Below are 26,392 nucleotides of genomic sequence, written 5' to 3'. Positions count from 1 at the left end.
AAAGTGACAAAAAAACATCCTCTGTATACAGACAAGGGACCATTCAGTACTACTGTTATCGTTCAAGTATGCTTTGGACATCTTAATAATGAACCATCATGTTTGAAACACAAAATTCCTAGTTTACTCACCTCTGATTTTACCTCTTCATGCATGAACATGGACCTGCTTAATGGGCCTTTTACACATGACCTTAGATACTTTCGAACACTTAACATTTCAGTTGCATCCAGTGGCATAGACATACAGTATACATACTGGATATACTCCCCTGTGTTGCCTCAAAATGGAACTTGCCTGACATCACAGTGCAAATTACTACTTTAACTATCCCCAGGGGGATGCTAGCTCTGTGTCGTTCACTAGCGGATGCTAATTTTGACGTGTGCCAACAGCACATGGGAATGTGCGTACACATGGTAATGATGCTGCTCCTTAGCAGCTCGCATTGGCAGCTACTATTGGCCGAGACAGATAGGAGAGATACTTTGTAAGGGATTGACTTTTCTGTCAGAGACAATTAAATGTGCATACTGTATACTCAATGCAGGACAGCTGCTGTCAGGCAATATTACTGTTAATTTCCTTAACTCAAGGCATTTTTAAATGCACTGTATGTCTTAATCCCTAGCCAACAGTCGTTGACGTTACTTCTATTCTCCCAATCTGGACATTATCCATACGCATAATTTATTGTGGACAAGTCATTTTAAATGTCTTTAATCCACCTCCTGGAATGTAATCCGAGGACATTTAATTAGTACATTTGTTGTGATCACTGTAGATTGTACTATCTAACAGGATTATTCCAAAATGATTTGTCATTAATAAAATAAATAGTGGTCTGTTGGCTGCTCATAAAGTAGCCTAGGCTACAATAAATTAGGAAAACGACCGCACAGAGAATCCGTTGTATGATTTCGATCACTTTTCCAGTCTCAGAATGTGAGGTTCACGCTAGCTTTTGTCTCATGAGATGTCTGTGACCGTGTTTGGACTACAAGAAAATAGACAGAAATTTACACCTGCATAGCCCCCCCCCCCTCTCTCTCTAGCCTATGTTGCCAATTCTCCTGGTGTAAATCTCTCCTCCCATTTAGCATGCATCCTTTGCAACACAAACACAGGCAGGCCAGAGATGCTCTTCAAAGCAGCTCTCAGTCCTCCTCAAAACTCAGCCAAACCCAAAGCCCTAAAGTAGCAAAGCTGACTTGCCTATTGTTGGCTGCAACTGTCATTTCATCACTGCCGTTGCCACTGGTGTGTCCTCCATATACGTCACGTTTTTAGCAGGATCATCAAGTATCTTGTCAGCGATATGCTAATGACTGGATGTCAGTGCACAGTGACAGATGTTTTATTATTATGCAGCTTGTCTACATCGGATCGTAGTCTGTCAGATATTTCTCCCCAGTGCGTTTGTCAAAGGATCTCTCTCTCTCTCTCTCTCTCTCTCTCTCTCTCTCTCTCTCTCTCTCTCTCTCTCTCTCTCTCTCTCTCTCTCTCTCTCTCTCTCTCTCTCTCTCTCTCTCTCTCTCTCTCTCTCTCTCCTCTCTCTCTCTATCATTCCCCCTCTCCTCCTATCCATCTTTAGCCCTTCAGCCAGTTTTGCATTTCGCCCTGCTTCACTTTCACTTTCTCACTTTTGGATTTCTATCTCTGTCCCTTTCTCTCACTCTCTCTCTCTCTCTCTCTCTCTCTCTCTCTCTCTCTCTCTCTGTCTCTCTCTCTCTCTCTCTCTCGCTCTCTCGCTCTCTGGCTCTCTCTCTCGCTCTTTCTTGCTCTCGCTCTCTCTCTCTCTCTCTCTCTCTCTCGCGCGCTCTCTCTCTCGCGCGCGCTCTCTCTCTATCTCTCTCTCTATCTCCCTCTCTCTATCTCCCTCTCTCTCTCCCTCTCTCTCTCCCTCTCTCTCTGTCTCTCTTTCTATCTTCCTCTCTCTCTCTCTCTCTCTCTCTCTCTCTCTCTCTCCCCCCATGCTTGCCTCTTCCCCCCCTCTGTGTCTCAGTCGTCCCCACACGACTCTCTAATGAACAGATGGGTGCATTTCTCCACTCTGCTGAGTCTGTCCATTTTAAACATTTTTCACTTTGGAAGTGGGGCAATCCAGGAACGTGAAGGAAATGGTGAATATGACTCGTAGACAGCAGCACTGGAAATGCCATTGATACGCCAGGAGTGACCACACTGTAATGTGTGTGTGTGTGTGTGTGTGTGTGTGTGTGTGTGTGTGTGTGTGTGTGTGTGTGTGTGTGTGTGTGTGTGTGTGTGTGTGTGTGTGTGTGTGTGTGTGTGTGTGTGTGTGTGTGTGTGTGTGTGTATTGTATATATATAAACACTGATCTAAACAAACCATGCTGCCATTAAAGGGCTGAACAAAAAATGTGCTGCATCATTGGGTGCTGACAAGGGAAGCGTGAGCAATAAAACTGGATATTGAAATTGGCATGAATAATACAAAGCGTATTTCAAAAAAGTTTGAACACTGAATAAAATAAAAATGCTGGCATTTTCAAAACATTCAATATGTTAAGGTAGTGCATTGTGCACAGACAACGTATCAGTTGTTAGAGTCAAGCTGAACTGTTGTTTTGAGGTAATAATGTGATCATTTAAAATTTCATCCTTGCAACAAATCCCCAACAGTTGCTATGTTGACCATGTGCCATTGTGCATCTCATGCGTGAATTGAATGTTTTGAAAATGTCTTTGCTTCACAAAATACCAAGAGTCCCAACCTTTTTGGTATCCGGTTTGTACTTCTAAGTCCATCTCTTGGCAGTCCATGCTGCTCCATGCTTCTTTCCTTTCTTTCAGGGACTTATGGATGAAGTCACTCTTGTGTAGTCAAGCAAAACGCATTCAGGCAAAATAAACCCTGTTCTTTCTTTGCAAATGGCGACCGCTCTAGTCCTACTGGGCTGTTGGGGTTGACTTGGAGGGACCATTGTAATCCTCCTCGTCTACAGTACCTCCTGCCTATTGCTGTATATGAATTCTTCTGCCACTGCAGTAAACCATTAACATCCCCAACCAACTTCAGTGACTAAAGGGAGTTTCGGTCTTTGGCTAACACACACACACACACACACACACACACACACACACACACACACACACACACACACACACACACACACACACACACACACACACACACACACACACACACACACACACACACACACACACACACACACACACACAAACATGCTCAGATCATTGTGAGTGTACTGTAGTTTTTGTGGTAAGCAGATGCATCTTGGATAGTTGGATTCAGCATGTCGTAGCAAACCCAGGATGAAGAAACAGGAGGTGTAGTGTGTGTGCATGCGTGCCAGTGTGTGCTGTGCACAAGTACAAGTAAATCTCTGGCACTCTGTCACACGCACACGTAACACACTTTTATTATACAGGCAATGCTTTAGTTTTCTTTCATAACCCAGTTATACATACTGTTTGGCATGTTGTCGTACACCCGTATCCAATTTCATATTATTACCACTACTCAGTATCCCCTTGGGTAGCCTGTCCTACACTGGCAGACACAGCAGAGACATCGTCTCTACAAATATGTTTTTCTCATTTTTAAATTGGCAAGTGATCAATGCGTTAATAGTTCAGCAATGTCTGAAATTCAAAGTCTTTTTCAGCTGAATCTGAATCTGAATTTTAATGTGCATAAGTACAAGTAACACATTACATTTTTCATACTTAAAGGTGCACTATGTACTGTAATATGGTCTATTTGTGGTCTATTTTCAGAAGTCATGCTGCCCATTCACAAATGTTACCTCTTTCATGAAAACTTACCACCACCGTCAAATTCTAAGTATTCTGTATGACTGGGAAAATTGCTTTTTTCCTACATGAAAAGAGGGATATTCTCCATTGTCCGCCATTTTGAATTTCCAGAAATAGACATTTTAGCTGGAAATCTTTATGTACTTTGGTCATGCCGGTAAATATTAGTTCATTGTTTCGTAAATGTTCATGAAGAGATTAAATTTGGCAGTAGACAATGCAGTTTCTATAAGCAGCATAGTTGCAATACCTACTCTGACCACCATCCTACACAGTGATCCTTTTAAAGTTCATGGCGTTATACCACTTAAACCACCACAGGCTGTGAAACAAAAACTGGGTGTTCCTTGCCTGTAATTTTCTGTGTGTGTGTATGTGTGTGTGTGTGTGTGTGTGTGTGTGTGCGTGTGTGCGTGCGTGTGTGCGTGTGTGCGTGCGTGCGTGCGTGCGTGCGTGCGTGCGTGCGTGCGTGCGTGCGTGCGTGCGTGCGTGCGTGCGTGTACATCCACTCACCTCGTCTGCACATTTTAAAATAGGCCTGTTCTCCTTCCCCAGTTACCTGAATGACCTTGAGCGGATAGCCAAGTCGGACTACATCCCGACCCAGCAGGACGTGCTGCGGACCAGAGTGAAGACCACGGGGATCGTGGAGACTCACTTCACCTTCAAAGACCTGCACTTCAAGTGAGCCGCACCGCACCGCACCGCACAAGGCTGTTTGCACTAATAGCCATGAAATTGGTTGTGTGCACGTGTGAACATATGAGTGTGTGTATATGTGTCAGTCAGTGTGCACATCGGTGTGAGTGTGTCCATGTGTGAGTTCATACAGTGTGTGTGTGTGTGAATGATTATGTGTGTGTGAATGATTGTGTGTGTGTTGTGTGTGTGTGTGTGTGTGTGTGTGTGTGTGTTGTGTGTGTGTGTGTGTGTGTGTTGTGTGTGTGTGTGTGTGTGTGTGTGTGTGTGTTGTGTGTGTGTGTGTGTTATGTGTGTGTGTGAATGATATGTGTGTGTGAATGATATGTGTGTGTGACAGAGAGTGTGCTCATTGATGTGTGTGACAGAGAGTGTGCTCATTAATGTTTAATCAGGCACTTCAGGGAAAGTATGCCACATATGGAGACGTGTTTTGGGCAGTAAAGTTTTGGTCAGTGTTGGCTGGTTACTTTAATAGCGGGTGAGCAGAGCTCCTCTCCTCCTAGGGCTCCCTTCCTACCCTGCCATTCCCAGTCTGCATGAATTAAACATGCCAGCTGCCATCATTGGGGAGCATGGAAATGATCGCACTGCATTGATGTCCTGCTTGTGGTCACCATGGAAACTGAAGTGTTTGGAGATGCCAGTGGAATACCACAGAAGTTTATTGGACTAACTGTGTGCATTGGGGCTTGACACTGGCACCTGCCAACTGGCCAAATGCTGGTGAAACTTTGCTGTGGCTAGTAATTATGTGAGTGTCACTAGCCAATTTGGCAGGTAGCTTAATCCTTGGTATGACATACAGTATTAAGAGTATCCTGTATTCTGTAGTTTTCCTTTTGTGTATCAATTGTTTGTATTTACCATAACTTAAAGAAAAATCTCAGTCAGTTTCTATTTGATTGATTTATATGTAGAAAACTATACACTCATCTTGCTTTAGCACCTCATGTTCTGAGGTTAGATGTACAGTGTCATGATAAAGGAAAAGATACCAAAGATACCAAATTTGTGGCTAGTAGAATATCTGCATGGCTATAGTGACTCTGGAGAACCACTAGCTGCAGTGGCCAGTGACTGAAAAAGTTAATGACACACACACACGCACGCACGCACGCACGCACGCACGCACGCACGCACGCACGCACGCACGCGCACACACACACACACCATTTTGTGCATGAGTTTGACTTTGACAGTTATTGTGAGGAGTGTTGTACTCCAGGATGGCTTCAGAATACATAGCCAAGCATTGATATCCCCCAAGAGGCACGTTTGCATCTACTAGAAATAGTCTTTGAATTCATGTCACTCCCTTCCCTTGTGTTCATAAAACTATACTTCCTCTGTCCTTCCATCTCTCCTTCCCTCTTTCCTCCTTACATTCTCCCTCTATGTCCTCCCTCATTTCTCTCTCTCTCTCTCTCTCTCTCTCTCTCTCTCTCTCTCTCTCTCTCTCTCTCTCTCTCTCTCTCAGGATGTTTGATGTGGGAGGCCAGCGTTCGGAGCGCAAGAAGTGGATCCACTGCTTCGAGGGCGTGACGGCCATCATTTTCTGTGTGGCCTTGAGCGCCTACGACCTGGTGCTGGCGGAGGATGAAGAGATGGTGAGAGACCACCGCAAACTCACCTTAATGTGCATTACATTACATCACATTACTTTACAGTTACAATCAGGGCTGCTGACGGCTTTGGCTGGGCCCAATACAAAGTCATCTGGTAAAAGCCCCCCCCACCCAATACATTCAATGTAATGAGGATCCAATTATACCCCCCTGATGTCCTTGGGCCCGGGACAACTGACCCCTTTGTCCCGTCTTGTCAGCTTCCCAAGCGAGTTGTTACAGGGACTGTTATTGCAGGGTATTTAAAGGCCACCACAAACTCATCTTTATATGCATCACCATTACATTACAATTACATTTATCCAGAGCAACTTGTTAGAAGCAAAGTTATTAGAGGGTTACTTGTAGCCCCTGGAGCAGTGGGGGGTTAGGGTTAGCTGCCCCATTAGGCTGCAACTACAAGCAGGTTTTTTTTTGTCTATAGCAAATGTGTAATATCTTATTGTATGCAACACCACATGCTCTGTGACTACTGGGTGCAGAGAGCTTGAAAGGGAAGACAAAAATCTCTGCGTGTGTTCATTCATGCAGAATATATCACTGCGCTCTGTCCCCATCTAGTGGTTAGGGGAGTGCATGACATGTCAGCTTATGCGCCTCCTTCCTCTTCACTTTCTGCTTTTTATGTTGCGGTCTTTGGGTCCTGTTAGAACGCCATGCATGAAGTAGACTATTGGTACAATGGTAAATAGACAGCAGGTACAATAGACACTGGTACACGACCGATAGCATCATTTAGATTAGATTCTTTATTGTTCCATATTATTCCATCCATTTGTTTTCACATCAGACAGTCAGTTCAGCATTCAGCATTAGATCTTGTAGTACACATCTCATTTACAATACATGTAGACACCATTTTCACACATAGACAAAAACATACTCAGACATCCACATACAATACCTGTTCACACATCTATCCATATACAGGTACACTCCAAATACACTCCTCTATATACCTATACACTCCTCTCCTCCACATACAACCCATTCATAATACCGTTTCACAACATCCCAGTTGATCTGCCTTCCTCCTCACCTCATCTGTTGTTTGTATTGATTGATGTTTGTGATTGGGTCCCCTCGGAACCACATGCATGAAGTAGACTATCGCAAAAAAACAACATGATCACTAAACATGAGCAAACAAACATGAGCACTAAATTGGCGTATGACATCTCAGGGGATCTGACTTCCTCCTCGTCTGCTGTTGTTTGTATTGACTGGTGCGCTCTTTTGGGTCCCTGTAGAACCGCATGCACGAGAGCATGAAGCTCTTTGACTCCATCTGCAACAACAAGTGGTTCACCGAGACCTCCATCATCCTCTTCCTGAACAAGAAGGACCTCTTCGAGGAGAAGATCACCCTCAGCCCCCTCTCCATCTGCTTCCCGGAGTACACAGGTGCCAGTTCATTAACGTCTCTTCAACATTATAGAGAGTAGAGCAGAGAAGAGTATCGTTTATTAATCCAGAGGGAAATTAAGGTGTCCAGTAGCATACATGCATAAATACTAGGGCTGTAAAGATATTGTATCGAACCGAGAAATCGTGATACACAGAGTCGCGATACTGTATCGTGATACAAGGAGGCAGTATCGTGATATACCCTGTCAAAGTTTTATTACCCATTTGTCCAGAAAACAGCCTTACTATTTGATGTGATAGTGTTTCCAAACTTTAATGGAGATACATTTCAGAAATCGTGAGGTGTATTGAACCGTAGGTCAAAAATCGCGATACGAACTGAATTGTGGGTTGAGTGTATCGTTACAGCCCTAATAAATACAGAATAAGACACAAAGACATTACACACAACATTGCACATACATACATATATTCATAAAGTCATATCTCTCTCCCTCTCTCTCTCTCTCCCTCTCTCTCTCTCGCACACGCACACGCACACGCACACACACACACACACACAGCAGTCAAAAGGAGACGGCAGTCAAAATAATTCACGGGTGTTGAGGGGTGAAGTTGGCATATCAGCAACCTCCACATAGGAAAAAAAAGAGTGCAAAAGATGATAATGATTATGATGACAGTTGATTGCAGGGTGCTTTGGTATGGTCAAATGTTGCACACAACAATGGTATTACTCAATAGGACAAAAGGCCAGGCTGATTTTACGCCTTATGGTCGAGGTAATTATCACATATCCAACAATATGATAACACTGCTGATAGGAATGTGCTTTGATATGCCCGGATGTTTCAAACAACAATGGTACATAATGTGACAAAGGAGCCAAAAAGACATATTTTGCATGGTAGCAATTTCAGTTACAGGCTGAGATTAGACAGAATAGGGGGGCACTCCTCTATACTCTGAATGAATTCTCCTCAATTGAACTACCACATATTACTAGGTAAGAAGCCATAGCCACTCAAAGACTCAAAGATAGATTCTCCACCTCAGATCACTGTAGGTAATGTAATTCACATAATGTCTGCTTAACAATTCATTTTCTCTCCGTCCCAAACCAACCCCCCACCCCCAGGAGCAAACAAGTACGATGAGGCGGCCAGCTACATCCAGACCAAGTTTGAGGACCTGAACAAGAAGAAGGACACCAAGGAGATCTACACCCACTTCACCTGTGCCACCGACACCAAGAATGTCCAGTTCGTATTCGACGCCGTCACCGACGTCATCATCAAGACCAACCTCAAAGACTGCGGCCTGTTCTAAAGACTGTGGCCTGTTCTACAAATGGACGCCACGCAAAATGGACAATCGCGCACCCTCCCACCCACTCAGTCATCCAGTCACCCCACACAAGCGCACACTGACCACTCTCACACTGACACACATGCACACACAAAACCCAATCTGTCCACCTGGTCAGGATACAGTACATACCCACATCCTGTTGGCTTCCTAAATCGGCCGCCGTTGTGCTACATGCAGACACAGACTCTCGTTTCTTCATCTTTAACCAGCCGATGCCATGGTGTCATTGTAACAGCACTCATCATCCATAGGCTGCACGATAATAACCCTGCCAGAGACATTTGCAGGGAGCATCCTGCCGACTGTGTCTGATTTAAACCTTCGATAGCACCAGTGGCGCATTACTTAGCAGAGAAGTAGAAGATCAGAGTCTGCTCAAGGAGAGCCCCTGTATCACCAGGAAAACACGATGAACTACTGAGACCAAGTATTATCAATCGAAATTATATCCACGTCCTCTTCCACTGGAGTTTTTTCCCCCCTTTCGTCATGTTTATCACTTGATTTATTTTTGTTCTGTGCATTCATTGGATATTTAATTTCTAGGAGATGAATTACAGATGAGATGCATTTGTCTTTAAAACATTTTTTTATGTCAGTATTTCTTTTTATTGCAAAACGTATATAAATGGAATATAAAAATGGGAAAAAAATGATCTTTTCTATTGCAGCATTTCTGTTTTCCTTAACTGATGTGAATTTTTTATCTAGCTTAATTGTGTATAGTGCTTATTTTGTAATGCTAAACAGCAAACACGGGGAAAAAAAGACTGATTGAAAAGTATCAGAAAACAGCTTTTTAAAAAAAGACAAATGTTTACATTAATTCCACACTCTTGGCTAAAGGACTATATTCTACTGCATGTGTTAACCATAGCCAGCTCTTAGCTTATACAAGTATCTCCATCCCACCAAAATGTTATGTGTGACGCCTAGAGAAGAGCTAACCAATCGCATAGATGACGTGTTCACATACTGTACACACTGTTCATTTTTGACCAATATTTAAAATGTATGTACCTAACATGTCAAATCCCTCTTAATTGTTGCATTCCATGTTTTTTTTTTGCAGTGTCTGTGCCTTGATTATGTTGACTTGACACTTGTCTGTAGAGGCTGAAGTTGTCCATGATATAAAATAGGACCAGTGTTTTTATCACTTTGTTGAGAGGGAAAAAGGCAGTTGGGCGGGAAAAAAAAGAGAGGAACCTGTTGAAGAGCCTATACGAACAAATTAATGCAGTTGCTTAGCGTACAACTTGGACGCTTTTGTCAGAACGTGTTTTTAAAGATGCACAAAGGAGAAAATGCAAATAAAGTTTTAGTCCTTATAGCACAGCTCGTGTCAGTGTTTGTGATGCTCAGCTTTAGTGGGTTGGGGATCGCCCAAAGACGCCTAATTAAATCACATCACTCAGACAGGCAGCAGTATCGTTTGGAGAAGCTAACCCAATTGTGTCAAATTTCATCATTTTGAGAGCAAACCTAATCATGTCAAGTATGCCAAAGTGTTTTGTACTGGGCATTTTTTTACTTGGCTTGTTGTCATGTGATGGTATGCATCTACATGATGTTGACATGTAATATACATATTCTTTGGATCTAACCCTTCTTTGCATCTGCACTTGTTGTGCTGTATATGTCTTTTGCACTTTGCATCTGCTAGTGATGTTGGCTATGATTATGTCCTCGTTTGTAAGCCGCTTTGGTCATAAAGTGTCGGCCAAATGCAATGTAACATATATGTGAGCATGGTTGGCAAGTAGGGTGGTAGTGTTTTACAGTAGGCCTCTATATCTCAAATATACTTTGCCTTGATTGACAGGAAGAGAGTGGGAGAGTCAGGTGGGGCAGGGCCATAAAACAACCAAGGCTGGACTCGAACCCGGGTCCCCATGTGCAAGCTTACCCACCCATGGTATGGTGCACCACCAGCGCAGTGTGCCTGTCACAGCATCCTGAGGGCAGCAGTGTTTTGCTTTCAGGTCAGAAGGGGCTTGCATGATGACTGACACACTGCCCTCTTTGTCATGGGCTGCATCTGGGAGCTTGTGGCGCGGTCTTAAGCCAGACGCAGCTGCAAGGAGAGAGGTCTCATTATGCCTTTTTTTTACACACAGCGCATCTCTTTACCTCCCCCCCACCTCTCTCTCTCCCTCCCTATTTCTCTCTCTCTTTACCCATCTTCCCATCCTTTGTCTGTCTTCCAGACTTTGTATCCGTGTAAATGCCTCTCTCTTCTATCTATTCTCTCTCTCTCTCTCTCTCTCTCTCTCTCTCTCTCTCTCTCTCTCTCTCTCTCTCTCTCTCTCTCTCTCTCTCTCTCTCTCTCCCACTCTCACTCACTCATTCACTCTCTCTCTCTCTCTCACACACACACACACACACACACACACACACACACACACACACACACACACACACACACACACACACACACACACACACACACACACACATGCGCACACACAGTGTCTGTGGTGTGTTGGGTGCCCTCACTGGGAAGTGCCAGCTGCCATGGCTGATCTGGGCTAATGAATGTGCTGCCTGCAGCTGCCAGATGCCCCCGCTTCTCCTCTCCCTCGCCTCCTCCTCTGATCTCCTCCCCTCCACTGCTTCTCCTCTCCCTCGCCTCCTCCTCTGTTCTCCTCCCCTCCACTGCTTCTCCTCTCCATCGCCTCCTCCTCTGTTCTCCTCCCCTCCACTGCTTCTCCCCTCCACTGCTTCTCCTCTCCCTCGCCTCCTCCTCTGATCTCCTCCCCTCCACTGCTTCTCCTCTCCCTCGCCTCCTCCTCTGTTCTCCTCCCCTCCACCGCTTCTCCTCTCCATCGCCTCCTCCTCTGTTCTCCTCCCCTCCACTGCTTCTCCTCTCCCTCGCCTCCTCCTCTCCCTCGCCTCCTCCTCTGTTCTCCTCCCCTCCACTGCTTCTCCTCTCCATCGCCTCCTCCTCTGTTCTCCTCCCCTCCACTGCTTCTCCTCTCCATCGCCTCCTCCTCTGTTCTCCTCCCCTCCACTGCTTCTCCTCTCCCTCGCCTCCTCCTCTGTTCTCCTCCCCTCCACTGCTTCTCCTCTCCCTCGCCTCCTCCTCTGCTCTGCTCCTCCTCTGTTCTCCTCCCCTCCACTGCTTCTCCTCTCCCTCGCCTCCTCCTCTGTTCTCCTCCCCTCCACTGCTTCTCCTCTCCCTCGCCTCCTCCTCTGCTCTGCTCCTCCTCTGTTCTCCTCCCCTCCACTGCTTCTCCTCTCCCTCGCCTCCTCCTCTGCTCTGCTCCTCCTCTGTTCTCCTCCCCTCCACTGCTTCTCCTCTCCCTCGCCTCCTCCTCTGCTCTGCTCCTCCTCTGTTCTCCTCCCCTCCACTGCTTCTCCTCTCCCTCGCCTCCTCCTCTGCTCTGCTCCTCCTCTGTTCTCCTCCCCTCCACTGCTTCTCCTCTCCCTCGCCTCCTCCTCTGCTCTGCTCCTCCTCTGTTCTCCTCCCCTCCGCATCTTCTCTGCACCTCCTCTCACCTCCCCACTGCTCCTCTCCCCTTTCCCTTTTCTCCTCTGCTCCTCCTCTACCTCATTTCCCCTCCCCGTCTCTCTTCTGGCATTGTGTCTTCTTTGCTGTGCTCTTTACTCTTCTATGTGTATGCTTCTTTCCCACCTGCTCTGACCTTAACCCCCCTCCCTCTGCAGCCCAGGAGTGGATTCCAATATGAGGACTACCGTCCTCCCTTGCTCACTTGCCTGTTTGTGACCTCATGATGACGTCACCAACAACAGAAAATTAATTCAATATCTTGCAAAAGCACAATTCTAATGTCATTTCCTCATTTGCAATCGGGATGGTGAATGAAGAACAGTCCCCCAATAATTGTTTTGGCTAGGCTGACAGTAGGGAAGCTTTATTGTTTTCTCCACGGAGGAGGGGCGTCAGCAAAATGCGAGGCCACAAGAACAAGTGGAAGATGGAAATCTGCATGTTGGAATGCACCCTCTGATCCAGGATTGTGGCCAACACCTATCCCAGGTTGCACTTCTGCTAGGATGGACTCGAAATAGAGATGGGATTTATGGCTCTTTAGCAGGATCCGGATCTTAGTGGCTCGTTCCTTTCAAAGAGCCGTTCAAAAAACTGGCTCTTTTGGCTCTTTTTTAAATTATTTATTCAGTCTTTAGAATTTAATATTTTCACTCCACCTCAAGGTAATTTTGTCCAAACAACAACTGATTATTCTCCTGCTTCTAATGACCGTTTTTGCCACTCTTTAAGGCAAACAATTATGTTTTCTTCCCAAATTGTATTACTCTGGTCGAGGTCATGTGCTTAAAATTAATGAAAAATGAACGAAATAACAGTCGAGTGGCTCCCCCAGCTGTGATCCGGTTCCCATAGTTCACTTCAGGGAGCCGTTCAAAAGAACCGGCTCGTTCGTGAACGACACACCTCTGACTCGAAGTACTATTCACGCCATTGATTTAATGTGTAAGATGTCTTAAAATAGATATCGGTTTTGTTTCTTGGCCTATTGCTGAGCTCTGTGTGGAGTCTCTCAACCAAATCTCTCGCATGATGGCCTCCTGCAAAGGAATGTAAAGCTCTCACCCTGGCAATCGCGACTGCAAGTCTCTTAGAGACAGCCTGGCCAAGCAAACCATTTACAGCATTTCTCGACGGGAGATGCAAATGGTGTGCCTAGCTTGTTTTCATAAAATACCCCTGTATGCTACTGGTTGAAGCCTCAATTGATTAGACCATCCATTTGTTCACTCACCTGTAAATTAAACTGTTGTGTCAATGCTTTAACACGCCCCATCGAGCCATTGGAAATGCTCAAAATAGATTGCCTCCCTTTTTCGGCCGAATTTGAAGTCTTTTTTTTGGATATTTTTATGGCTTTTTGTGCCTTTATTTTGTTGATGGGATAGTGAGAGAGGTACAGGAAATGAGTGGGGAGAGAGAGGTGGGAATGGATTGGCAATGACCCTGCTGGAATCAAACCCGGGTCGCCGGCGTAGTAAACTGGTGCCCGACCGTTTTCTCTGGGGGCCACATTATCGTTCCTGACTGTGATCAGGGGCCGGGATCAATCATGTGGGCTGTATACTAGGTCACTGCCTGTTATAGCCATAATTTATAGCACAAAACAGTTCATCAATACAAGTAATTTGCAAAAGGCTTCAAAAGTACTTCACATGTTTTTCAATTTGAAATACCACATGTATTCCTTTTCATTTCTAATACCCATGTAAAATTAGCAAGGAAAGGTTTGAAAAATATGGTGATTGACAGTTTATGAGTGATACAATAGAAATGGTAGGCCTGTTTATATTACAGTGAAATGAGAAACTATCAAGACAAGAAACTTCTAGTGATTCACACTATTAAACTTTAGGAAGCCCTGTTGATAAACAAAATACAATATTTAAAAAGTATATTTTATCTTTATTTTTTTCTGTGAGGATTGCTTCTTTGGGCCAGTTCAAATGGTGAGGTGCAGAGAGGTGGTGGGCCGGTCAAAGGGGCATGGCGGGCCGCATCCGGCCCCCGGGCCTTAGTTTGGGGACCCCTGCAGTAGGGCCTCCAGGCTAAAGTCTGGAAGAGACTTGCAGTCGTGATAGCCAGATTAAAGCTATGTTGATGTTGTCTGAATCCTGAGGCAAGTGGTGCAAATGACCATCTGTGTGTCCCTTTTTAATGAGCATCATACAGTAGACTACACACATTATGCAACATAGAAGAAAAACATATGTGGCCATTACGGGGAAACAGATGTTTGATTTCTGCACTACATCTCAGTTGGGATGTTAAGGTCATGGCTGGCTGAGGTGGCTTCCTCATGAATACATCTCCATATCTCTGTCAGTAGTAGCTTATCTCATTTGTTCCTCCTTTGGTTCAATGGAAAATACAGTATTGGGTCCACTTCCATTGATCCATGCAATCGAGAAGCTGAAGTAAGAATTGTTTTTTTACACACACTTTTTTCCACTGTTGTTGTGGAGCACTCGCATCACAATAAAACTAAGGAATGTTAAGCTGTGCCCACAACAAACACACCCATCTCACCTGTCAGTAAAGCAATGCTTTTACAGCAAGAAAATCGCCACAATCGCTGTTTTTCCCTTAGTGCTCCAATCTCTCTCTCTCTCTCTCTCTCTCTCTCTCTCTCTCTCTCTCTCTCTCTCTCTCTCTCTCTCTCTCTCTCTCTCTCTCACACACACACGCACACAGGCGACTCCAGGGTAAGCTGGGGCCCCAAGCGAAGATTCAGAATTAATATATATATATATATATATATATATATATATATATATATATATATATATATATATATATATATATATATATCACTACTGTGAAAAGTGTGTGCGTTGTTATTCACCATCTTGGAGCTTGGTGTCCCTAAGCAGTTGCCTGCCTAGTCTGGTGACAAGATGCGGCTCTGCACACACACACACACACACACACACACACACGCACACACACACACACACACACACACACACGCACACGCACGAATCCAGAAACACTTGTCCATACACCTTAGCATGAGAAGGCAATAACGCAGAGAGACATCTGTGTTTTTTATGCTCTAATAAAATACCAAGTTGAAACGTTAAGGGACAATGTAATCTTCTATCGCCATCTGGTGGGTATTTGGAGACCTTGCTGAGTCTCATCAAGGGTCGTCTAATGTAAAATCACTATAAGCTCTGCTTATTTAATAATGCTAAGTCTTGATGTTGTAGGCTACTATTAAATGGCTGGGTTGTTATGCTGCATATGGGCCTTTTGTCGTAGATGATGAACGTAATAGCATTTCCTCGTGCACTACCAAAGCTAAAATACTCAGCTCATTCATCTCTGATTCGTATTATGTGTTGTAGAATCATTATCCTCATCGTAGGCTACAAGATCCTGCAACCATTGCTTGTTATTACCTAGTGTGTTAGATGGTGTCCTAGGTGAACTCTCACCTAAAGATAGCGTTTGGCGGGGTTGACAACACCTATGCCCTGCCCACAACATGTGCCGTCTTGCCCTGTGTGCATTACCATAGACGTCGCCACCAGGAATGTCTATAATGGCCTCGGGCAATTACGGTACAATGGCGACTCCATTCCCCACTGTTAACGCCGTGCGTAAAGGTGTTAAGTGACTGCCTAGCGGGCCGTTCACAGTTAAGGGGAATATTGGAGGGTAAAGCCAAGGGCTTGCTTATGCCCACGGAATTTGCATACTTTGGTTGCTCGCAAGGTGGCGGTAAAAGCCTACGCTGATTTTCACCGTTCGCTTCCCATACAGGAATCGGACGCACCAAGTAGTGAGCGGCGCACTGCAGCCAATGCAAAGGCGTTGGTTACTTTTGAAAGAATGACATTCTCAATTATGGCCCACATACGGCAATAGTTTGCTTTCCGTTATGAAAAAACAATAATGTGTTGCAGTATCAAAACTGCAATTTCACCACTGCAGTATTACTGCAGATTATTACAATATCACAGTTTACAAGTAGGGCCATGTTTTAAAAAGCTTAACGGTGCACCATGTAAGGCCTATTCTTAGTAGTTAATTTCCAGAATTCATGCTGCCTATTCACACAATTTACCATATTAGCAAATTCTTACCACTACCATCACATGTTAAGTATGCAATATGACTAGGCCTACATGAAAGGTGGGATATTCTCCATGGTCCGCCATTTTTTATTTCCAGAAATGGACATCAATTAGCTGTAGCCTAATACTATGTGCTTTCGTCATACTAGTTGGCTAAATACTAGTTTTTTACTCAGTAAATATTCATGAAAAGATCGAAATTGTCAATAGGCAGCACTATTTCAATAAGAAGCATATTTTGCAATACCAATTCTTCTGACCACAATCTTACACAGTGCACCTTTAAAAAGGTCAGTTTTCCATCTATACTACAGTAGCCTATGCAGGTATGTAGGCCACTGCTTAGATGAATGATATCATCAGTGGTTGAATCTGGTTGAATGAGTCAATGTGATCAATGCATTTTTCAGCACAGGTGTGCAATTCTACATATTTCCCTCTCCAAACAGATCAGTGCAGAGAGGACCATTGCTCAGTGAGATAATGGCCTAATGTAGAAGTTGAGGTTGCAAAATACTTTCAGGGGATACCCTTAGATTACTTTATTGAACGTGTCACTTCTTAATCTCGTTTATATATATAAATATTACTTTTCTCAGAGGTAGAGAGAGTTCCCAACATCAACCAGCATGGGATGGAGTTGAGGGTGTTCCGTATCACATTTCGAACTTTCTCTGATTGGCCAATGATGTGATGCGCGCTTCTGATTGGTCGTGGTGTTATTGACAGGAAAAGAACGACGCACACAAAGTTGGACCAGCAAGTCTTTTCCAGCGCACAAAGTCAGAGACTGTCCAACGTGTGGAGTGGAGTAGTGGAGTATTTCTGCTGACTTGGGATAACGTAACGTGCAGTATATTGTGGACTTGTGATACGTTTGCATGAGTAAGTTTTCTATTTCTTCTATGTAGGCCTATTAGGTGTGGAAATGTACAGTTACTTATGTGAAACAAATGCAACTTCTGTAGCAATGGCAGATTGTCATTTTATTATTTTCTTTCTTTCAGACTATCTTCAAACAATTCGTCTTCATCTGAGGATTTGAGGTTGATAGCTTCATCAGAAAGTTGACCATGGTAAGAATTGTTTGCGCATTTGTGTTTAAACGTGTTTGTTTGTTTTTGCTGTTTTGTACAGTAGCCATTCAATAGTGTCAAAACGCAACTCCCTCACGCGATAAGAAAAACAGAAAATCGCCAGCAAATTCAGGTTGCTGCATCTGGCAGAATTGATGATTGATTTGAGTTTGGGGCGCATAACTCGTGAAGGTTTGCCAGACTTTATGTCTTGGGATACTCCCAAAGTTTTTTTTTTTTAAATTATTATTGTTTTTGCACAGTGATCCAAAACCAATGTGATGCTTGAAATCACGGGTTCATCTAACGGTAGGCTATAATATGATAAAGGATGTGCCTTTGTCCTGGTATAAGCGTTAGTTCGCAAAACTGCTGCTAACATTTGGATTAAGCCCTAAATCAAAACCGTATGGTGGTGAAGTTTGACTTCACTGGTTACATTGTGGCATTCCCATTGTCACAAGTGCAGAACAATATTTGTTTATAGAATTGTTTTAAAAGCTTGAAACGTTGCCTTGCAGAGCAACTCGCCACGGTTATTTGGGAATAGTGTCAAGCCTTAAAATCGAATTCAAAACATTCGCCGTTGGCTTTCTGTAAGATGTGAGCAGACGCGTCAAGCAAGCTTTTGAAGATTTCGCACTAAACGAACGTTCGAGTGCACTAAACTCTCCTCAAAACAATCTTTTGAAGTGACATTTATGTGTCAAGATATAGTACACCTCTGTTATTTTGGTAAATAGACGGCCGTGAATCGCTTTTGCACACTCATCCTAAGCCAAATGGCTGGGCTCACACAGCTGTGATAACAGCGGCCCGTCTCCAGCGCGTCCCTGGCTGGGGCTTTGGGCTCCTGATGGATGCGTGGAGGCTGTGTGAAGATGCTGTTGTTGTTGTTTACTCGCTTCTCCACGCCTGCGTGGAAGTAGTAGCCTAATGACCACTTGAATGTTTTGTACACACTAACTAACATCCCTTCATACTGGAAAAGACTCTCCTTTTTTCTACAATTATTGGCCAACCTACTGATGTAACTAGAATGTTTTACATTTATTCTAAGGTATTTTTTTTTTAAAGGAGCATGGGTAAAACGCTTCTTTTCTAGCCATTATTGACATCTTTGTGAAAAACTAGATAGGGCCATCTCTTTTTAGGATGACTGCTGAGGTCAGAAAAACAGATGCTGTTGTAATCATATATCAGTGTGGAATTGATCGCAGCCGTCTCCATCTGTTGTGTAAAGTGATCCATCCTTCTTGGACTTTGACTTAGGAACTTTAGCTGGACTCATGTGTATGGATGTCTTCTTGGCCATTTTTCCCTGGATAGCTTTGATTTCACTCTGACCCACAATGGAGCGTAGGTGATGTCATTTCCCCCATGCAGCGAGGAGTGCGGATGACCATAACATCCTCTGCTTAGGTGGGGCAGAGGGAAGTACCGTCCTATGCGAGAGTCCCTCTATCGCCATTAAAAAAAAAAAAAACGCTTCCTCTCTTCCCTGTTGAAGAGGTGTAGAAACGGCTGCCGTATGTATCCTGTTCCCACAATTCATACATAGGAGCCCCCATACGTGATCGAGTCACTCCATCCACCCTGAGATATCCTGTTCTGCATTTCTCTCACTTAAATGACAATAGACCGCAGCTACACCTGGGCACGGGTGCTCATAGGAGAGCTATGTGGAGCGAAGAGATTTGTGCTGACTTAGCTGACCAACAGGGACACTAGACTAGAATGACTAATAGCGTAGCAGGACTGGGCTGTGACTGCGAATGGTTCATGTGGGATCTGACTGAGGCCAGGAGGACTTAACCGTGCTAATGGAGATTCATCACCAAGACTATGTTTGTGGTAATACTGACTAGACACACATTCTGTAATGACTGGGTCATGGGAATGGTGTCATGAGAACGCGTCTGTGTTGAGAGCATCTAAATGCGGTGGTTATGAAGTACAGTCTCATTGCTTTCGGTGCAGTTTGCCTAGACACCCACATCAGCTCTGGGGACTCAGTTGCAAGTCTGTGCTGATCTTTATTGCTAAAACCCAAGGGTGCCGGAAAGAGTTTTAAAGTGGAGGTGCATTTTTCCCTTCATTCCTTATTTCCTAACAGGGTTACTGCTGTTGCACTCCACTCATTTGTCTACAGTAAAAGTTGAGAAAGACTAATTCAGGGAGCCCACGTGTGGAGATGCAAATGCACCCCTGCATCCCCCTTTCCGGCACCTATGCTAAAACCTTGTGCATCCTTGACCTTGTATTACTTACTGTATTAAGTTAACTATCATTGTCTACCATCGCTCCTTGCTCTCTTGTATGAGATTACTATTCAGGACAGTAAAGTATATTAAGAAACAGTTTCCTGCATTGTAGTGTATTGTCATATCCTATGTTGTCTTGGATTGAAAATGGCAAAAATCTTAATCCGCATTCCCCTCTCTCTTCTCTCACAGCTGTGTCTCCAGAACTCAGGGGACTGCTTCCGCGACCAGGTGCGCTACATGATGCGCTCGCTGCAGGACCTGAAGCAGATCCGGGACCCGTGCGAGTTGCCCGGCCCTGCCATCGGCCCTTCCTCCTCCATCCCCGGGGGCTGCCGTCCCCTGTCTGCCTCCGGCGCCACCACCTCGTCCCGCATCCACCAGAAGAGGGCGCTGCATCGGGAGCGGCTGAGCAGACTGCGCATCTCGGACGCCAGCGACGCCAGCACCTATGATTCGGCCTGCTGCCTGGCCAGCCCTCTGGAGGAGGACGAGGAGGAGGGCGGAAGTGTTGGAGGACGCGTAGGACGTCTAGCTCAGGGCTCGCCCAGCAGCGAGAAGAGCCTGGAGTTCGACTCGGGCTACTCGGAGGCCTCGTGGCAGGACGAGGGCGTGGTGCTTCGCCGGACGCGCAACGTGCGCGTGTCCTCGTCGGCGTGCGTGCGCACCAACCGCATCCGGCCCAAGTCCACGTCGGACGCGTGCCTGGAGCGCTGGACGTCGTTTGAGTCCAGCACGGGCGGCGCAGAGCCCGAGGACTGGACCACGTCGCTGCTGACGCGCGGGCGCAACCGCCAGCCACTGGTGCTGGGGGACAACAGCTTCGCCGACCTCATCAAGAACTGGATGGACCTGCCCGAGTGTCCCGAGACGCCCCAGGTGCGGCCCAGCTCCGGGCGGCGTCTGGCCAAGGACTTCCTGGGGAACGTGCGGCGGAGGCTGGCCGGCATGTCTCGGGTCACGGAGGGTCGGGGCAAGGCCATGGACGTGAGCTCCAAGAGGCTCTCCTGCCCCGTGGGCATGCAGACGCAGAAGCCCTTCTTCCACCAGTCGCACACGGGACTACACCAGCTCGACACGGACTACTACCGCTTCAGTGCCCTGATGAAGTCGGGCAGCAGGCAACCCATCATATGCAACGATATCATTGGATATATCTGATCTCGCAAGGAGGGATTAGAAGGACGGACTGCCAAAACTTGCCAAAGACTTTCCCCCCACAAAGCTGTTTACGTTTCTTGCCATGTTGCCGGTGCCATAATGTTGAGAGTTAACATGTTGTTATAATAAAAAAGGTTTTGTTTTCTATGAAAGAAACACAAGACGTGCATTGAATTAATAATGTCCAGCCACAATGGGTTCTGTGTGTTTATAGCTTGTTTTGGGTTAACTTATTTGCATTGAAAAGCTATTAAGGAATCTATTATTATGGGTGAAGGTGTTGAAAAGCTGTTAACATGGCTCATTGAATACAAAGGACCTCAAGTGACACTCTTTGTATTGGGAGGCCTCTGTAATCAGCCACTACAGCGCAGCACAAAGGGTTCACATCTCACATCTCGCATCGCAGGTCTGCAGGGCATTTTCCTCCTAACCTGTTATTCATGAGGGCCTCCTGAACAACCAATGCCTCCAATGCACCACAGTTGAAGCGCTAAAAATAGCACACCGGCTTCTTCTGGGAAAGTCAAAGGCGTTTAGGCAACTGTTAGATTTTGGATGTTTTTCCCAATATCACTAAGGTCTTACACAACCGAACTTCTTCATGGAGTTGTACAGCCTAACCTTTTTTATTGCTGATAACTATTGAGTATGCCGATAACTATTAAGGTGAGCTGGATGAATGAGAATCTTCCCAGACACCTGGGAGGGAGTAGAGAAACAGTCGAAAGCAAGAAATGTTGGTTTCCTCAATCAAACTTTTATTTGTTCAGACACCCGTTAATTAAACATTCAAATTAAAATAATTAAAACATCAACAAAACAGAAAACATTTCATATAATAGCGGAATGTGTTAAAGGGATAAAGCACAAGTTTAACATGTCATCTATCAGCTGTCATCAGCCCTGTCTATATCAGCGACAGCTGGAAAAAAGTAGAACCAGAGTAGAGGAAAGGCTATTTAAAAACAACTCTCTTGATCTTCCCATAATACATCACACAAGAAAGAGAACACTCCCTAATTACAGCTTTAAGACAGACTTCTTTTTTACTATTCACAGTTAGATGCTTGATCCCCTTTCAGCACTTCAAAGAAGGCCATGAATCTGAATGGGCTTGAGAGGGTTTACAGTGTTTGTGGAAAGGCATTGTTGGAAAGGGGCTGAGACTATGGTGAAGGGGACCGACTGGACTGGAATTCTCCACATCTGCCAAAAAAACCTATTGTCACTCGCCACCTCATTTGGGGAAACTGTTATTGTCCCCAAGAAAAGCATACAATAGACACTCTTAAAAAAGCAGCCTTCACTTAGAAAGTAGTTAATCATCTTAAGTTAAATTTATAAAACGTGACATGACTTTACCACTTTTGTGCTGCATTTCACATAAGCCGGACCTTGTAGTTTCATTTTTCATACAGCCACTAAGCATAGTTTTTAACATGACACACCACTATTATTAATTTCAGAAAAAAGTATCTAAAACATTAGCCCTTACACTCAATTAAGTTTTACACTTCCCTATAGTTTTAATCAAAATGTAACATTCAATTAACATTCACATCAAAATGTATACTCCCAACAGAAAACCAGCCAGTCATCAGTGCTTTAAATGTACTATATTGTGCAATAATGATCACCAAGGAAGAAGGAAGACGTTAATCACTTTTACACTTACCAATAGTTTAAATAGTTTTAATCAACATTTAACATTCAATCAACATTCACATCAAAATGTAGTGATTTAAATATTGTGCAATCATAATCACCAAGAAGAAGGAATACGTATTGTATTTCAGTCTTCTGTAGGGACTATATAAGTAGGCTTCTTCCCACATGTTAGCGCCCTGAAGGTGCCCATGAGCTGTAAAGGAGAGGAGGATGACTCATATTTAGCCATTTGAGTCAAGCTCATTTCCTTATAGCGGTCTCTCCATCAGATAACGGTAGAGGGGTAAACATAAACACATCAACGCACCATCAGCTCGATGTTCTGCAGATGACGAGAACCCCAAGAGGAGTACGATTCCACAGCAGCAATTAGCCTTTATCGTCATGGCATCAAACACATTCCGCCTTGAAGCGTAGCAGGTGTATAGGACTCTCGGTGCTGGCAGAAAACAGTGGCAGTGTCGATGGCATGTACTGCATATGTCTATGCCACTGGACGCAACTTATACATGCTTCAAATGCATTCAATCAAAAGTGTCTTGACGTAGCATGAAAAAAGCCAATGATTTCACAGTCACGGCTTGATTTTCCAAAATAATTACAAATAAGGACAAATTACAACCCAGGTGATAAATTATACTCGCAAATATATGTAAAACATGAGGAAAGACAATTATATTGATCTGGTTGGGTGTTACAGAGTTAGTGTCACATGTTCACCAGAGCATTTTGGAAATGGCACAAAGCACTGCCCTGTAATTTATCTCTGATCTGGAGTGTTACTGTGGTCATTTTTGACAATCACTTTACATGGAATTGTTTTGTCAGCCATGCCAAACAAATTTATTTTTATTCAAGGACATACAGTAAATCACCAAAGGACCTTAATTTTGTCCGGGAGGTACAAGAACATATCTTATGGGCAGATAGGCCATGGCGTCTGCTTCTTCCTCGTCCTCCGCCTCGTCCTCCCCCACAAAATCAGGCACCATCTCCAGCATCTCTGTGTGTGGTGGGAGCTCACTCTTGGTGACACGACACACCACTTCAGACACCCTGTAAAACAGACAATGATGACCACTCAAACATAATTCAACGTGTCACATTGGTTAAGGACAATTACACGTCTGTGTCATGTTCCGTGCCATCTAACTCTAGGACTAACACAAGTTAGGGGAAGCATGATTATGATGCAGGAACTGAGCAGAACGCAGTTGAAGACAAAGATGGAGGACAGTAGGGCACAGAGAGAGAATCAGGGTGGGTATAGACTGAGATGGACTGCAGGAGAGGGATGGAGGGAGGGAGATAGAGAGAATAAGAGAGGGAGAGAGAGAGTAGAGGAGTAAGTGTAATGATACACAGGGTAATGTTATGAGCCATGTTGTCAGGAAAAAAATCATTGCCTCCCAATTTTGACGAAATAATGTAAAAAGGTGTCTGTTGGTGATAGTAGTTCTCTTGATGAAAGTGTCACAGTGATAAGCAGTCCAAACAACATCTTAGAGGCTACTGTTACTCAGAACTGTTGCCCTATGGATCATCACCTTAAGAGACAGACAGAGACAGAGAGAGACAATGGAAGGCAAAGAGACAAAGAGAAAGAGAGGAAATGAGAGACAGAGACAGAGACAGACAGACAGAGACAGAGACAGACAGACTGAGAGACAGAAAATGTGACAGATGGGGCTGGGGGGTTGGCATAGACTACAAGACAGAGGAAGAGAGAGAGACAGAGAGAGAGAAATATGGGACAGGGAGTCTAAGGGCTAGGTGAGTGAGGCCATGTGCTCTGCTGGGGGCCAGGTCAGGATGAGAGGAGATGACATGAGATGACAGCTCAGGATGTGAGGGGCACGAGTGTTGTCCGCACCCCATTCCCCACCTCTCCCTCATCCCATCTCATCTCCTCATGGCCCTCCAATCCATCCTGTCAATGTGGGGCATATGTGCTGCCTCCCGACTCCCCCCTCCCCTCATCAGGGCACTCCATCCTGTCCTCTCAAAGCACATGGCACCCCCAACTCCACTCTGTCCTGCCTGCTGAGGGAAGGGGGCATGTTTGCTGTCCACACCCCCATTCCCCACCGCCCCTCTCTTCTCTTCACCGTCCCCTCACAGCCCAGCAGGAAGAATGAGCAACACGAGATAGGACGACGAGAAGATAGAGGGGGAGAAGAAGATAAACACAAGGAGAGATTCAGACGGAGAGGAAGGAGGCGAAGAAGAGAAGAGAGAGTGAGAGATCCAGTCAGGCGGAAAGAATTAAGACTGGCAGATAGACAGATGGACAGACGGATAAATGAACAGACAGGCAGAGAGTGAGAGAGACAATGGGAGAAGAAAAAGAGAAAATAAGAGAGGTGGAAAGAAAGAGAGACGCTCAGAGAACAGAAGATGCAAATGACAGTAACAAAGAATTAAGACTGGCAGATAGACAGATGGACAGACGGATAAATGAACAGACAGACAGAGAGTGAGAGAGACAATGGGAGAAGAAAAAGAGAAAATAAGAGAGGTGGAAAGAAAGAGAGACGCTCAGAGAACAGAAGATGCAAATGACAGAGTAACAAATCAAGAGTGAGCGGTTGGGATTTGTAATGTCCTCTGTGTACTATGTCGGCCTACACGATTGGTTATTGTGGGCTTGGCAGAGGGGAGGCTTTTCACAAGCTGCTGAGCTGTGGAGCAGGCCGGAGAACACAGGAAGTGGATGAGTAAGGCATCCTGGGATACCGATGAGTCATAATGTGCTAGTGTACATTTTTTCACTCTCTGTTTCTCTTAGTATTTCTCTCTCTCCCTCCCTCTCTCTCTCTCTCTCTCTCTCTCTCTCTCTCTCACAAACACACACACACACACACACACACACACACACACACACACACACACACACACACACACACACACACACACACACACACACACACACACAGAGAGAGAAAGAGAGCGAGAGAGCGAGAGAGAGAAAGAGAGAGAGGACCCTTGTGTATTATGTGTCCGTGCATGGCAGTGCGACTGTATCACTGTGTGTGTGTGTGTGTGTGTGTGTGTGTGTGTGTGTGTGTGTGTGTGTGTGTGTGTGTGTGTGCAGCATAAGCACTTGTTTTGAGCTGGCCCCTGCCCCTGCCCCGCATCAGCTGTTTCCCACCCCTCGCTGGAATGCAAATAAAGCCACAACGTGGCGGCCACTAACGCCAAGCCAGAGTGCTGAGCACTGGGCAGAACAGCAGCGGAGCTGGCTGGCCAACGCTGTAGCTTGAGAGAGAGCGAGACAGAGCGAGAGCGAGAGAGAGAGAGAGAGAGAGAGAGAGAGAGAGAGAGAGAGAGAGAGAGAAGGAAAGTGGACCAGCGGTGGGAATGCTTCCTGGAATGTGAAGGGTTAATGGAGCGTCGAGTATCTTAAAGACCCCAAACAACACTCAACAACACACACACACACACACACACACACACACACACACACACACACACACACACACACACACACACACACACACACACACACACACACACACACACGCGCGCGCGCACACGTAAATGCCCCAAACACCCCTCTCGACAACACAACATCCCTAGAGGACGCACACACACAGACACACACACACACACACACACACACACACACACACACACACACACACACACATGCACGCACGCACACACACACCCACGCACGCACACACACGCACATGCACACAGTCTCTCTCTCTCTCCCCACACACTCTCTTAAATACCTCCAAACACCCCTCTTGCC

The 26,392-nt window shown here is 45.2% G+C and overlaps 3 protein-coding genes across 3 annotated transcripts in view; 2 read left to right on the top strand and 1 right to left on the bottom strand.

Annotated features, from left to right (window-relative positions):
- gnai2b (guanine nucleotide binding protein (G protein), alpha inhibiting activity polypeptide 2b) overlaps nucleotides 1-10,203 on the top strand; it is a 68,614-nt gene extending 58,411 nt beyond the window's left edge. The window contains exons 5-8 of the mRNA XM_063215440.1: nucleotides 4,357-4,485; nucleotides 5,981-6,110; nucleotides 7,379-7,532; nucleotides 8,635-10,203. Coding sequence (XP_063071510.1) covers nucleotides 4,357-4,485; nucleotides 5,981-6,110; nucleotides 7,379-7,532; nucleotides 8,635-8,825 — 604 coding nt within the window. The 3' untranslated portion in view covers nucleotides 8,826-10,203. The remainder of the gene's footprint in view (nucleotides 1-4,356; nucleotides 4,486-5,980; nucleotides 6,111-7,378; nucleotides 7,533-8,634) is intronic.
- Nucleotides 10,204-17,215: 7,012 nt separating this feature from the next.
- On the top strand, nucleotides 17,216-21,095 carry inka1b (inka box actin regulator 1b). The gene is made up of 3 exons (XM_063215439.1): nucleotides 17,216-17,348; nucleotides 17,471-17,539; nucleotides 19,996-21,095. Exons 2-3 carry the CDS (start codon nucleotides 17,537-17,539, stop codon nucleotides 20,962-20,964), a joined length of 972 nt encoding a protein of 323 aa, XP_063071509.1. The 5' UTR covers nucleotides 17,216-17,348; nucleotides 17,471-17,536; the 3' UTR covers nucleotides 20,965-21,095.
- Nucleotides 21,096-21,663: 568 nt separating this feature from the next.
- uba7 (ubiquitin-like modifier activating enzyme 7) overlaps nucleotides 21,664-26,392 on the bottom strand; it is a 136,641-nt gene continuing 131,912 nt past the window's right edge. The window contains exon 24 of the mRNA XM_063215438.1: nucleotides 21,664-23,691. Coding sequence (XP_063071508.1) covers nucleotides 23,520-23,691 — 172 coding nt within the window. The 3' untranslated portion in view covers nucleotides 21,664-23,519. The remainder of the gene's footprint in view (nucleotides 23,692-26,392) is intronic.

Source organism: Engraulis encrasicolus, chromosome 14 (assembly GCF_034702125.1).
Source record: "Engraulis encrasicolus isolate BLACKSEA-1 chromosome 14, IST_EnEncr_1.0, whole genome shotgun sequence".
Classification (NCBI taxonomy): domain Eukaryota; kingdom Metazoa; phylum Chordata; class Actinopteri; order Clupeiformes; family Engraulidae; genus Engraulis; species Engraulis encrasicolus.
The sequence above is the reverse complement of the archived record's forward strand: the minus strand, read 5'-3'. Positions and strand labels throughout refer to the sequence as shown.